This window comes from Trachemys scripta, chromosome 3, assembly GCF_013100865.1.
Source record: "Trachemys scripta elegans isolate TJP31775 chromosome 3, CAS_Tse_1.0, whole genome shotgun sequence".
Lineage (NCBI taxonomy): Eukaryota > Metazoa > Chordata > Testudines > Emydidae > Trachemys > Trachemys scripta.
This window is the reverse complement of record NC_048300.1, coordinates 20,702,715-20,716,421: the sequence shown is the minus strand read 5'-3', so window position 1 is coordinate 20,716,421 and position 13,707 is coordinate 20,702,715. Positions and strand designations below refer to the sequence as shown.

Genomic DNA, 13,707 nt, shown 5'->3' with positions numbered 1-13,707 from the left:
GGGGTCAGGCCCATCAATTGAAACACACAGTGAGTTGTATATAGCTCTGTGTCCTGTGGAAGATGCCTAGTGCTGAGGACTGGGAAAGTTCCGAGAGTTCTTAGAATATGGAATCCCTTGGTGCAGTACTTAGTGAAATGAGTTTTTGTCGTAAGCCAATATATCTAACGTAGTCTCTCTCTTTTATGACAGGGCTGTAAAGTGCGGGATCATGTGATCGGTTTACCGGCTGGAGGTGAAGGTGGGGATACTCTGCCATATCAAACTACTAAAATATTGAATGATCTGCTTCAGCATAGAGATGTTGTTTTTGTACCTTTTTCTAAAGATCAGAATAGGTGAGAAAATTGAATTAAAGCTACTGAAATTACTTAACATTTGACATTAGCACTTGAGTAAATTTTACATTTGATTTTTTCCCCTCTTCTAAACAGACAATGTAGTGGAATTTTTAAAACTTAACTAATATATTTCCAGTATTTTAATTAGAAATTGGGACAAGAAACAGAAATATTGCTATCTGTCGCATTTCAAGCAGACGCGTGAAACAATTCTATCTTCGTAACAGTTCAATCTTGCCTTTATTCATATTTTCATATAGGTACTTCTCAAAACACTAGCCATGTAGCTGTTCTGCAGATTATCCATAGCACAATGGGGAGGAAAAAAGGTCAGATTCTAAGCTTTGTAAAATAGAAAAACTATCGTTGTCTTATACTTCATGAACATTTCTTCCTTATAGTGATTCTGGGATTGGGCTGTGTGATGAGAGAGGGATTGAATGTGATGTGCTGTTAGAACCAAATACACCGTGGGGCCCAAAAACTGGAGAAATCAATGCTGTGAGTAATTGCTGCTTTTGTTTTGTTGTTTTCTCTCTGTTAATGACTGTAGTGGATGCTTAGAAAACTCATCCAATCAAGACCTACTGCTATCTTAAAAATAACTAACAAAAAACCAAACCCTAACCTAGTTAATCTAAAACCTAGGTTTCAGGGACATTACCCACTAATTTAGGGCCAAAATGTGGGTTTAGTGGGGAACAGGGAGGCTTTTTCTTTAAACAAAAGCTGTTAAAATCAATTAATGCCCACATATCTACACCATAGAGACCATTCAGAAACTGAAGCTAGTTAGGAACCCCACAATCCTCTTAATAAGAAGTTAATCATGTAGAGAACCTGTTACACAAGTGCTGTCTTCTCAGTGTGCTCAAAGTGGTATGTATAACGCTAAGTGAATTGAAATCTGGGTACTTGAGAGGCAGCCATGTCTCGTTATGCCACATTTGAGATCAGAAGAGTTCCTCAAGTTGAAGCCCCTCACTTTAAACTTTTTATAAAGTGCTTGGAGATCTACTGATGAAAAGTGCTATATAAGAGCTAGGTCTGTATTATTAAGTGAGGTGGGGCTGCTGGCAGGGCATTCACCATTAAGGCCTCTTAACTTTAGACTTCCTTTCCCTGGTTGGTCTGCCTGTATTTTTTGTTTGTTTTATTTACGTTTATTGGAAATTGCATTGAACATCAACAAAGATTTTTAAAAGACCCATATTAAGCATAACATTTAAAATAGATAAAATATTTTTATAAAACATAATTACAGTCCTAACCACCACCTCCTCATCATGCTTGTCACAAAGCACACGACTTGATATTTTGTAAGCTACTGAGTACTTCAGTACCAATGGTACATGTTAAAACCCCCATATAGGACTTGTGTATTTTCATATGTCCCCAGAAGAGCCTCTTATTGCGTAAACCGCCTTTTCCAAGGGAAAACAGATATCAAGGTCATTGGTCCATTCCTCTGTTGATAGACTAGATTACTTCTCCCAGTAACACACAACACAGCTCTTTCCTACCAATGAATCAACTCCAACATTACACCAGTGCACTTTAAGCCAAGTTGGGATAGATCATTAATAATGCTAACCATGGTATAAAGAGAACCTCTGCAGTCTGTTGTATTTTTGCAGTCTTCATGCACTGCAGTCCATGACCGCTGAATAACACAGCAGTTCCAGACAGTTAGCCTCGAACTCCCAGTAGCAGTAAGACTCAGCCTAGAGAAAACCACAAATGTGTACTGGAACAAATGTTTGCAAATGCTGGCCTAGACAGAATCTTGTGGTTAACTCAGGTTGTTGCTACTATAATGTAAGTGTTTATTACTGGCTACATAGCTGTAGGTATTCAAGCAAATTCTAAGGTGATTTACCTAAGACTTTAAATTTACTATGTCTACATTTAATTGAATACTAATTCAGATTTATGCACGTGCTTAACTTTACACACCTAAGTAAAATTTCAGTGGGGCTACTCACATATATAAAGTTAAATGTGAACAACTCCTTGCAGAATCCAGGATGTACTTTACTAGAACAAATACTTATTGTTTTTTTATAAATCCATTTGAATCTCTTACTTTGTTTCACAGTGTATATTAACTTGACCATTTCTCCGCCTTTTGTTTCTAGTTTCTTTCTCTGAAAAACTGGACTCTACAGCTGGTTAGTAAAATAACTAGTTCATCCTGCTTTAAATTTTAATGTGTTTAAAATGTTTGTTGCTCTTTTATGTTAACAAATAACCTTGATGTCACTGCCATTTTTCCTATTTCTGCTTTAATTTTTAAATTATAGAATAACTCATATTTCAGTGTGAGATCTAAACACTATATATGTGGAGATGCTACAGTAATTGCTGCTTTATAAGTGTAGCAGATCTGGAGGTTAAACATTAATTTAATCAATATCTTGTTTAAAAATACCTTAATTTTTTCCCCCAAATATTACAATGAAATCTTTAGGAGGCTGTAGTCCTGTAAATTTTCTTCCTTCCTATTATTGCTGAGTTTCCTTTGCTATTCATTGTCATAGACAGGGGATTCACAGTTGAAAGTGCTGGTGCTGGCATACTTAATTTAATAGGACTCTGAGATTGAAGTTCCAAAATAAGATCCTACAGCAAACTTTCTAACTACAATAAGAGTACTCTTTTAAAAAAGGAAAACAATATATATATCTTTTTTTTATTCCACAGCAGAGCAGGGTTTGTTATGGACTAATTTTAAAAATAAATTTTCTTATTTTAATTCACTTTATGAATAACAGGCAAACATCCGTCTTCCACACTGCATTGTCCTCAGAACAATGGCCTAAACTTTCAAAAATAACTAATGACTTGGGTGCCCTGCTTGAGACATCTTTATATGTGCCTGATTTTTCAGAAAGTACTGAGCACCTACCCTCCAAAAAGCAGGGTTTTTTAAAGTGCATCAGCTGGGGTACCCAGGATCACTAGTCATTCTTGGAAATATAGGCTCAATCCTGCGCTGCTGCCAAGCCAGAAAGCAGCAGTGATCCAGTCACATCCCAGTATGTTGCCTGTGCTGGGGCTTGTAAAGGGGGTGGCATAGAGTTGGATATGCGGTAGGAGAATTGGTTGGAATCTGATTAAGCTAATTTGGGGGCCCCTTTGTATTGCTCCATTAGTGAAAAAGTCTGTCTCAGAGCTGAGGATCTGGCCCAACATCTAAAAACAAATGTATATAGCTCCATACAGGAGCATAGTGTGTGGTGCTTGATGAGTACCTCTTTTTATGTGTGGTGCACAAATTAGTGAAAGCAACATTGTATCTCACTTATTAATTTGTCTTACAGTAGCAATTGGAGCTCAGCTATGTTGGGCGCTGTACAAACATAGTTAAAAAGGTCACTGCCACAAAGGGCTTTGATTGCAAAATACAGAGAGGATAATATAACCTAATGAAATGAAGAGTGTGGGTACCTTCTGCCATTTGCCTCTATGATGACCTTCAAACATGCTGATTTTGAATCACCTCTATGGGCACAGGCCAGTGCAACTTATCCAACACAATCCTACATCATTTGAGCAGTTTCACACCAGGGATGCTCACCCCAGGGCAGAGCAGGTTGCATTGTTGCTGTTCTCCCTGACTTCTAGACTAAGGTCAGAACCCAGTACATGTAAAACACGTAGGCAAGGAAGCCTGCAAACGTAACAATATGCTGTTGGAAATATGTGAAACTTGTCTATTAGCTAAAAAAAAAGTCTGGAAACTAGTTTAACAAAAATAGCTGGCACTCGGCCTTGTTTAACTACAACAAAAAAACTTAATGATATGGAAAACCTGTAGAGTTTGAGGAGATAGTGACCTTTAGTGGTACTTTATTCCTGTTGCTTAGAAACAACAGTCATTGCTATCAGAAGAGGACGAGTATACCACTGGCTCAGAGGTCACTGAGGATGAAGTGGGGGATGAAGAGGAAGTATACAAGAAACCAGGTACAATTATCTGTTTGTTATTACAAGAATCCTTTATTGGTAATTAGGGATTAGAATGCAAGGCAGAAGTTTTCTTTTTGGTAAAAGAACTTCAAATAGAAATAAATAAAATAAACCCTATCACAAAATGTCTCACTTGAATTTATATTTTTATTTTTTTTCTCTGAGACATATATTAGATACACAGATTTACCTGTGTTCTTCCAGTCATCAGCTCCAGCAGTAAACACTCACAAATAGGAAAGTACACATATCCAATGTTCTCAAAAGTATGAGACAGATTAAAGCTATATTCTGTATGGTCTGTTCCCTTCCTTGGAAGGGCTGCTATCAGAGCAGTTTTATTCCTCCTGTCACCTCCTAGATTAATGTTGCAGAAGTGGGGCCTCAGGTTACTAGCCATGTGACTGTGTCCTCTACAGCAGCATTTGTAGGGTCCCACTCCTTCATTTGCAAACACTGGTTATTGATGGTAAGGACCAGAAGTGAAAGGCAGGCTGTGTCAATTCTCCTAAGATTGCACTGATTCTTCCCCCTAACTCAGGGCCAGCACAACCCATTAGGTGACCTAGGCGGTCGCCTAAGGCACTACAATTTGGGGGGCGGCGATCACGGCGGTATTTCGATGGCAGGACCTTCTGCCGCCTCTGTGGGGGCCGGCATTTCGGGGCGGGACCTTCTGCTGCCTAGGGCAGCAGAAAAGCTGGCAGCACTCCTGCCCTAACTTGCAGTCTCTCTCATACATACAAAGGCCTAACGTGGCCTGCAGGAAGTAAGTGTTGCAGGGCTGGCCACTCCCCTGGCCACCCAAGCAGGAGACAAGGCAGGAAATCCAGAGGGAGGTATGTGGCTCTTAGTTTCCATTAGGACAGATGTGAAGAAGGGCCTTGATTTCAAGTTGGGTAGGTGGAAGAGTGAGGGATTTTGGGAAAGAGGAGGGAGGGCTCTTAGGGCCAAGAACTTTCTGCTGTTCTTGGAATGGTGAGGGTGTGGGTAGAGAGGAGCATGGAGACTGGTGTGGAGAGAGAGAGAGAGAGGCAAAATCAGAAAAGTGCTTCTTGAGAAGTGATGTCCTTGGAGAAAAGGAAACTAAACATGGTAGAATATTATTAATAATATTATTAGTATGGGGAAAAGCAACTGAAAAAGACACATGGAAAAAATAGCCAAGATATACAACAGAAGAAAAGTAGAGAGAGAGAAATTTTAAATGGGGGATAGAGAAGGAAGAAACCCCCAAAACAAGGGAGATGTAGTGAGTGAAGTTTTAATGTAAAAATGATGCAGAACTCTTGTAAAATTCAGTTGATATATATATTTTTTTATATATAGTGCATGTATAATATACATTCTCTCAAACAGAACCTTGCTAATTCTCAATCAGGAAACAGGTAATCTATTAAGCAAAAATTCTAGAGTGCAGTAGTAAGATTTTTACAAATCACATAGTAGAACATTTGCTAGTAAACAATGAAGTGTTAGTTTTAACTAAATTACATGTCAGGAAAAAATGCCAAATTACATTACCCTTGAGACTTCTTTGATCATTCAACTAATTCACAGAATTCTTCAACTTGCAACGGATCTTCCAGACATTAGTGCAAATTAGTGAGGTGTGGTGTTCATTGTGCTTATTATAGTGTTGCCTAAGGGTCAACTGAGATTGGTGCCCTGTTGTACTAAACTCTGTACAAACATAGAATAAAATCTGCCCCTTCCTCCAAAGAGCTAGCAATCTAAATAGACAAGACAAAGGGTGGGAACATAGCTGAGCTCCAATTGCTACTGTAAGACAAATAACATACAAGCAGAGTGAAGAGTTTGATGTCTGGTAGTTGGCATGTTTAGGACCACAGGTTTTTTTATGTTGTTTAAATCCTTTTGGTGGGATATGACAGGAGGAAATTAACTAGATGGAAACACGAAGGAAGGAAAGGGGACAGAAGGGGTTGGAGCAATCAGTCTGCACAGGACAGAGAATGTCCAGAGTGAAAACTTCAGAAAGCATTCTAATATCATCAAGACTTTTTTTGGTCCATACTTGCATTTTTAGGGATGTATTAAGTGTATGCATGTTTACATTATATTTACAATAGGAAGTGTATGTATTACATATAATTTCTTTGCACTGTAAACTTCAGCTCATGCATGCTTCTTAGGGGAAGCATGTGAGTGGGTTTTGCCTTTGTGCTTTGTGGATGTTGGTCCCATTTTATCATTATCCACCCCATAGCTTTACCAAGGAGGGAAAATATCCAGGTCAATGTCTCATGTGTGTAGGAATGTGGAAGTCCCTATGCTCAACCAGTGTGATTTTTTTTTTTAATGTTTTAAATATTTAGTAGCAAATATAATCCTCAACTATTTTAATTAACAGGGAGAAAAGAAAAGCCAAAGAAGTTAATCAAACATCCAAAGAAACAAGTTTCTTCACCTAGTGTTCAAAAAAAGGAGAAACCAATGGAGAAGGTAAATCTGAGTTGTGAAATGGACTATTCAACTCAGTCAGTCTAATGAGGAATTTTTCTTTAATTTTTGCAGCTGGTCTTAAATGTATTCATGAATGCATTTTTCTGTTTTTTTGACAGTCAAATTCTCGAGATGCATCTCCATTCATGTAAGTATTTCTCCCAAGTCCTGGTTGAAACATCTTGCTTAGTAAAATATTACTGACGACAACACTTTTGTTTGTCTCTTTTTACCAGTGTGAGTATGCAGCAGAATAAGTGGGATGCTTCTAGATCACTGAGATTCAACCAAGATGCTCAAAGAGAAGACGGTAAGATTTCATTGGTTTAGCTTTCATAATGCTATTATTAGTGGAAAAAATAGAAATCTGTTATGCAACTACATAACTATTTCAGTAAAGTACTCTGCTTAGCTATGTCAAGGCTGAATGTGATTTCAAACTAGTTTTATACTGGTATAACTACATTGACTTGTTTGGAGTTACTTCTGACTAAGTTGATTAGTGAAAGGAGAACTGGGCCCTTTATGACTCTAAAAAACTGTATATTATGAAACTTGGTTAGGTTAAATTTTTAAATGCTTATTGACAGTTACAAAAAACCTGGAAATGATGGTAAATCACACCACCATTTCAAGTCTGTAACTTAATCTTCTGCCATGCCTAATACAAGCCTACTGATATTTTATTCAGTCATATTAGCAACTATGCATGAATTTTGGGTCTCATCTGTCCATGTAACTTTGCAAGAGCAAAGAGATTATCCTTTGGAACAAAAAGCTTATGGCAGAAGGAAGGCATGATTCTGATATCAGTCATGACAGTGTAAAACATGAGTAATTCCACTGAAGACAATAGTTGCATTGATGGTCATATTCTCCTCTCGCCCCTGGGGACTGATCCCCACCTGGTGTAAATTTGTGCAGCTCCACTTAATAGAATGGCCCTATGCTGACTTACACAAGCTGAGGTTCTGTCCTTTAGCGACTCATCTCTATTGAATTTTCTGTTGACCCAGATATTCTATACTTGATTCCATGAAATATGAGAAAACATTGCAGATATCTCTAAACATGGATCTCAGCATGTACTCTGATTAATATTTATGTATAGCATATATTTTTCTGTTCAAAAATTGTGATAAGTGCTAGAATTCAGTTGCAACCAAGCTTTATGCTACACAATAACTTCAAAATTTTCTTGAACTCACAAAATGTTCGTGCTGCAAGGATGACACTCCAGGCAATGATGCCTCATGATCAGATTAGCACTAGTCTCTTCTTTCCCACAGGAGAAAAATACCTTTGTTACAGAGAGAAAATAAAGAGAAAATATTCATCACCTCAAATGCTGAGAGATTGACTAATGCAAATGGATAGTCTGGGTCTCCTGGCAGGAGTAAACGTGGGAGGAAGTTCCACAGTTACAGACAGGAGAAGGAAAAGTTCCTTGACTGTGGTTTAAGCTTGTATTAAATGGCAGCTGTTTGGAATGTGAGAGTGAGTGACTGACTGACTAGGGGGCAGGTGATGAGGTCATAAGTGTGTGGTAATTGCCTGGGCATATAAATTGCACAGGTATGTGATAAGTTGTTTATCACATGGATATTGCCTCCACATGTATGCTTTGTGAATGCCTCTCTCCCTATCTCTCAGTTTATAAAGAAGTAAGATCATACTATTCTGTTTTGCTTTCCCTCACTGCTGTATGGAGTTGAAAGCTGTGGTCTCAGTAAACTACCTAGTTTCCTTTGCTTTTCCATTTCTTTTAGAAATCTATGCTGCCTCAAAACCATTCTCTTAGATCTGGCAGTGCAATGGATGCAGATGGATCCCTGCACGGAACCCAATTGAAGCTGCATTACACTGCAGGATCAGGACCTTACTTTGGATCAGAGCTGCTCGTGCTTTTCACATGAGCCAAGAATAAAGCCACTCATTTCTCTGTATAGTGGATTATTAGTAATATATGCATAATCTCGTTCCTCATGTTTATGGCTCTTCATCTTGGTAGTAAGGAATATTTAGAATATTGATATTTCTTTTATTACTTGCAGATCAGCGAAGGATGTGTGAGATTACAGGGCACCTAATAAAAATGAGATTGGGAGACCTGGACCGGGTCAAGTCAAAGGAAGGCAAAGAAGTAAGACTTTACGTTATGGTAACATTCATGTGATATTTTAGGCAGATCTCTTGAATTCATGCATTTTCAGTACCAGAAAATGGGATTTAGTTTTTTTTAGGTGTCTGGAAGACTTAAGCTTTAAAATGACTTTGATCAGGTTTTAATAGTTTAAAGTGGTTTTTTTCCCTAAAACACTTGGTCAGAAAAAGTTTCAAAAACTGTTGACCCAGGAAGTAGGATGGGTTTGGAGGGACCCGGTATCAGGCACCAGGAGCACAGCAAAGTCTTCATGGTTCTTTCTTAATCAGAGCCAGATCATGGCTACTGTGCATGATTGCAGGCTCATGCGCCTTCACAATGGGGCTCTGAAGGGATGCAATCTGATCTTTGCCAACTCCTTTTGGAAGAATTGCTTCTGCAAATATAAATCAATTATCTGAAAACTAATAACTTTTAGAAAGTCACTGATTAAACTGGAATAGCTAAATGATTTAATCTCCCTGTACTGCAGCATGCAGGTGGCATTTACTCTAGACTTGAAGCTCAGATAAAGGCCTCAGCGCAAGTCAGTGCTCGACAAAATAGCACAGAGAAAAACACAAGGTAAGTTGTTATTTAAGTAGCAGAAAAAGCCAGGATGTGTATTTTGGGTTTTTTTTTAAAAAGCCTTCTGTGACCAGGGTCCTAGTGAGGAGCCAGCTGTGGTCACTCCATTAGGGTGAACTGCAAAGAATGGGGCAGACAATCCCCAAAAAGCTGGTGAATATTCCAATACTTAGATTTACTAATAAGAGAGCATAAAAAGCTTCTTTATTACCTTACTGGTTACCTAGAAGTCCAAACAACACAGTTCCCTTAGAGTGATCCAGCCTCAGGCCTCCATCCAGGTACCCAAGTCAAATATGTTGATTTCTGAAAATCTTATTTCATCATATAAAAGAAAAGGTTCTACCGATCCCAAAGGATTGGACACATTAGCTCCCAGGTTATTGATTATTCCAGATCTTATCCAAATTACACGCTACAGCCAATTCTTATTAACTAAACTAAAATTTATTAAAAAACGAGAGAGAGAGAGAGAATGGTTAAAAGATCAATATACATACAGACATGAGTTTAATTCTTAAGATTCTGATTCATAGCAGCGATGGTGAGCTTCGTAGTTGCAAAGAGTTCTTTCAGAAATAGTTCATAGGTTATCCAATGTCTAAATATCACATTCAGGGCGTACCACCATAACTGGAACCTCCGTCTTGCGACTCAAACTTCCCCCATGAAGTCTAAGCAGATCTGAGATGACAGAATCTGGACCCAAGGATCTTTTATGCAATTTCATGCCCTCTTTGACAAGTTGGGATTTCCTTGGGGAACAAACAGTAATTAGGATGACTTTAAAGGAGGTCCATCACCGGTACTTACATATACAAATTAACATAAGGCCATTTGCTTGTTCCTCCACCATTCACAGTACATTTCAAAGAGAGATGAATACCGAGATATCCCGTATTTACAATTCATTTAAATGCTAGGATGTTCTTTTGATCTCTAAACTATCAGAATACAGCATAGACAAACGATTTCATACAAACAGTGAACTATCAAACTATTATAATTAGCAACAATCCCGTATCTTGATAAAAGTGCCTCCACATGTGTATGTACTATTTATTTTAAATCCAGGTCTAAATCTCGCTTTGGTCAAGGCCGTCCAACCTAAGGAACCTCAGGAAGAAACCATAGCCAGAATTCATTGCTGCTTCCTGGAACTGTACTGTACTTCAATACGGAGAATGCATTCTCCAAAAGCTTTTAAGTGACTTATTTATTATTTATTCCTGTAAGCCATGTAAATTATTCTGCTATGATGAATGAATGCAAAATCCAGAAAGCTCTAATACTTATTTTAATTGTAAATACAGTTTCTTAGATTGCTTTTTTTGGCTATTGTGTTAAGCTACTTAGAAAACATTTTATAAACCTGCAAAGTTAAAATATTTGAAAATCCTTGCTTATTGAAGAGAGTGGTGCTTATAAACTACTCTAGACCATCACTTTTAACTGCTAGACATTTTAAAATGAAGAAACTACTGAATTATGAGTGCAATCAGCAATGTTTAAATGCATCATCTAGTATTGTGATTTGAACTGTACATCTTGAGTCTGGGGGTGATCTTTATCTTGCTTACACTGGTTTGACTGATGTAACTTTATTGAAGTCCATGGAATTACTTCTGATTGACAAGGATATAAGTGAAATCAGAATCAGGCCCCTAGGCTTTCCTCCACATGTCCACACAACTTCCATTCATGCTAAGGTAAGCATCAAGGGGGATTAGACCCCTAAAGATCACGTGAAATGAACCTACTGAAGGTATGATAACTTTGCATCTTGCATGAGGCATTCATTTTCTCAACTTTACTGCATGGAAAACATGTTCATTCTCATTTTGCTCCTGACTCTTCTTCTGCATCATACAGTTTTTTGTTCCCTTTTGTTGTCTGAGCTTTAGAGGCATAGTAAAGCAGTTTCTTCCTTTAGTAATACCAGTGCCACTGTATCTTTGCTAGCAGAGGTGGTGTAAATTCTGTACCTTTTGAAATGAAAGGCAATCACTTTGAGGCATCTTGCCTATGTAGATCTGGCCGGGAAGTATGTTCCTAGACCTGTCTGAATAATCCTGTTTGGCAATCCAATGTTCTGATATGGTTCTACTGGAGCAGTAGGGTCCATGTTTGTTTTAGTGCACAGTCCAGTAGTACCACAATGGGACAACTTGCCTGGGAAAAAATCGTGTTTATTCAAAGGAAATTGCAATAAAGCATATTTTGAAAACCACATTCTAATTTTTCTAAGCAGGCAAAAAGAGCACTCAGGGAAAACTTATTCCAGACCATAATCATTCAATAAAATGTGTGTTTGGAAATAAGCTCAAGATCTCTGGGGGAAAAAAATCCTTCCTTAAAATGTATTCTCTATTTGCAGGCCTGTATTTGCCTTGTTTCTAGAATTTTTCTAATAATTGAAATTGGAAATTAGGCATGGTGGTGATTGAGCGAGGGTGCAGGTTCATTTAAAAATAAGTGTTAGCTCTGTTTACATGTGTTCCTCCAAGTTAACATCAATCCAAACTTCATTGAAACCAATGGAAGGACTTCTGTGGACTTCAGTGACCTTTGGTTTGGGGTATGATTGGTAGGTGCAGCAGTGCTTTATCTTACATTCATAAGAGACATGGCTTTATCAAAACCTATTGTTTGTTTGCAAAAAAAAAAATCAGTTTTGTATTTTAAAAGTTGTGTTTATACTAAATATTATTTGAAAAACTCATTTTCTTAGAAAATGGTTTACAATTCACTGTGTGCAAAAATATTAGTTTTCTAGCTTGTATAGAAGTCTGTCTAAAGCTGCACATGTAAACTTTGCTAAGCAAGTTGCAAATTGAAGGAGGAGTGTGAGTGTGTGTGTAAAAGATTTTTTAAAACTGCTGACTTGAAAAAGGAAAAGAATTCTCTCCAGAAGGGGAAAGTCCTAATGATTTGGTTTATGTCAAAATGTCATTTTTACATGCCAGTATCCTTCATAATATTCTATTCAAAATGTGCTTTTTTCTTTTTTATAAACATATGCCTGTAATATATGTAGTGGAAGTGCAATTCATATTTTATTAAGTATTAGTAGTAGTTTCTTTGACAAATTCCATTAACTTTTATCCTGTATTAACTTTGAAGTCATGTCTCAGTTTAACTGAAATAAATGTTACTGATTTAAAAACATTTTATTTTTAGTAGACTTACAAAGCCAAATACATTATATAGTGGGAAATGTTATTTTTGTTTCAGGTAATAATGATTCTTGCATGTCATTGTCCCTTCCTCAAAAATGTATAGATTCTTGATCTCCCCTTGTTCTTTAAAGTAGCTGTCTAACTTTTCTTGAAGCATTATGTTACAGACTTAACATATAGTTGGGATTATGCTATCCAATATGCATTACTTTGCATTTATCAACATTAAATTTCATCTGCCATTTGGTTGCCCAGTCACCCAGTTTTGAGAGATTCTTTTGTATCATCTGCAAATTTTGCCACCTTACTGTTTTACCCCTTTTTCCAGATCATTTATGAATGTTGAATAGGACTGGTCCCAGAACAGACCGCGGGGGGACAACACTATTTACCTCTCTCCATTCTGAAAACTGACCATTTATACCTACCCTTTATTTCCTATCTTTTAACCAGTTACCAATCCATGAGAGCAACTTCCCTCTTATCTCATGGAAGCTTGCTTTGCGTAAGAGCCTTTGTTGAGGAACCTTGTCAAAGGCTTTCTGAAAATCTAAGTACACTATATTCACTGGATCCCCTTGGTCCACATGCTTGTTGATCCCCTCAAAGAATTCTAATAGACTGGTGAGGCATGATTTCCCTTTACTAAAACCGTGTTGACTCTTCCTGTGAAGGGGTGGATTGGGCGCGGAGCTTGGGCAGAGCAGGGGTGGGAAGAGGCAGAGCAGGTGTGGGGGCTATGAGGAAGGGGTGGAGTGGGTGCGGGGCAGGGGCAGCCGGGGGATTGGGCTGGCCGCTGGAGTAGCACGCAGCTGCATAGGGCACCAGGAAATTTGGGGCAATTTGGTGCCCTATGCAGCTGCGTAGTTTGCAAATGGGTAAGGATGGTCCTGCTCATTGTGGAATCCATCATCAAGTCCTAGCTGCAAAGACATTGCTAACGTCCCTTAATGCTGTGCTGGATGTTATACAAACAATGAACTACCTTAACGCATATGGTCTGAATAGTCCTCTCTTT

At 38.0% G+C, this 13,707-nt stretch overlaps 1 protein-coding gene across 6 annotated transcripts in view; it reads left to right on the top strand.

Moving 5' to 3' along the window:
- KIAA1841 (KIAA1841 ortholog) overlaps window positions 1-12,936 on the top strand; it is a 42,897-nt gene extending 29,961 nt beyond the window's left edge. For 5 of the 6 annotated variants that reach the window (XM_034764270.1, XM_034764272.1, XM_034764273.1 and 2 more), the window contains 10 exons: window positions 193-338; window positions 743-842; window positions 2,480-2,512; window positions 4,211-4,310; window positions 6,688-6,779; window positions 6,899-6,927; window positions 7,016-7,089; window positions 8,834-8,922; window positions 9,416-9,507; window positions 10,585-12,936. In XM_034764270.1, coding sequence (XP_034620161.1) covers window positions 193-338; window positions 743-842; window positions 2,480-2,512; window positions 4,211-4,310; window positions 6,688-6,779; window positions 6,899-6,927; window positions 7,016-7,089; window positions 8,834-8,922; window positions 9,416-9,507; window positions 10,585-10,621 — 792 coding nt within the window. In that variant the 3' untranslated portion in view covers window positions 10,622-12,936. Of the gene's footprint in view, window positions 1-192; window positions 339-742; window positions 843-2,479; window positions 2,513-4,210; window positions 4,311-6,687; window positions 6,780-6,898; window positions 6,928-7,015; window positions 7,090-8,548; window positions 8,923-9,415; window positions 9,508-10,584 lie in introns of those variants that run through there. The other variant, XM_034764271.1, reaches the window with a different exon arrangement.
- The last annotated feature ends 771 nt before the right edge of the window (window positions 12,937-13,707 follow it).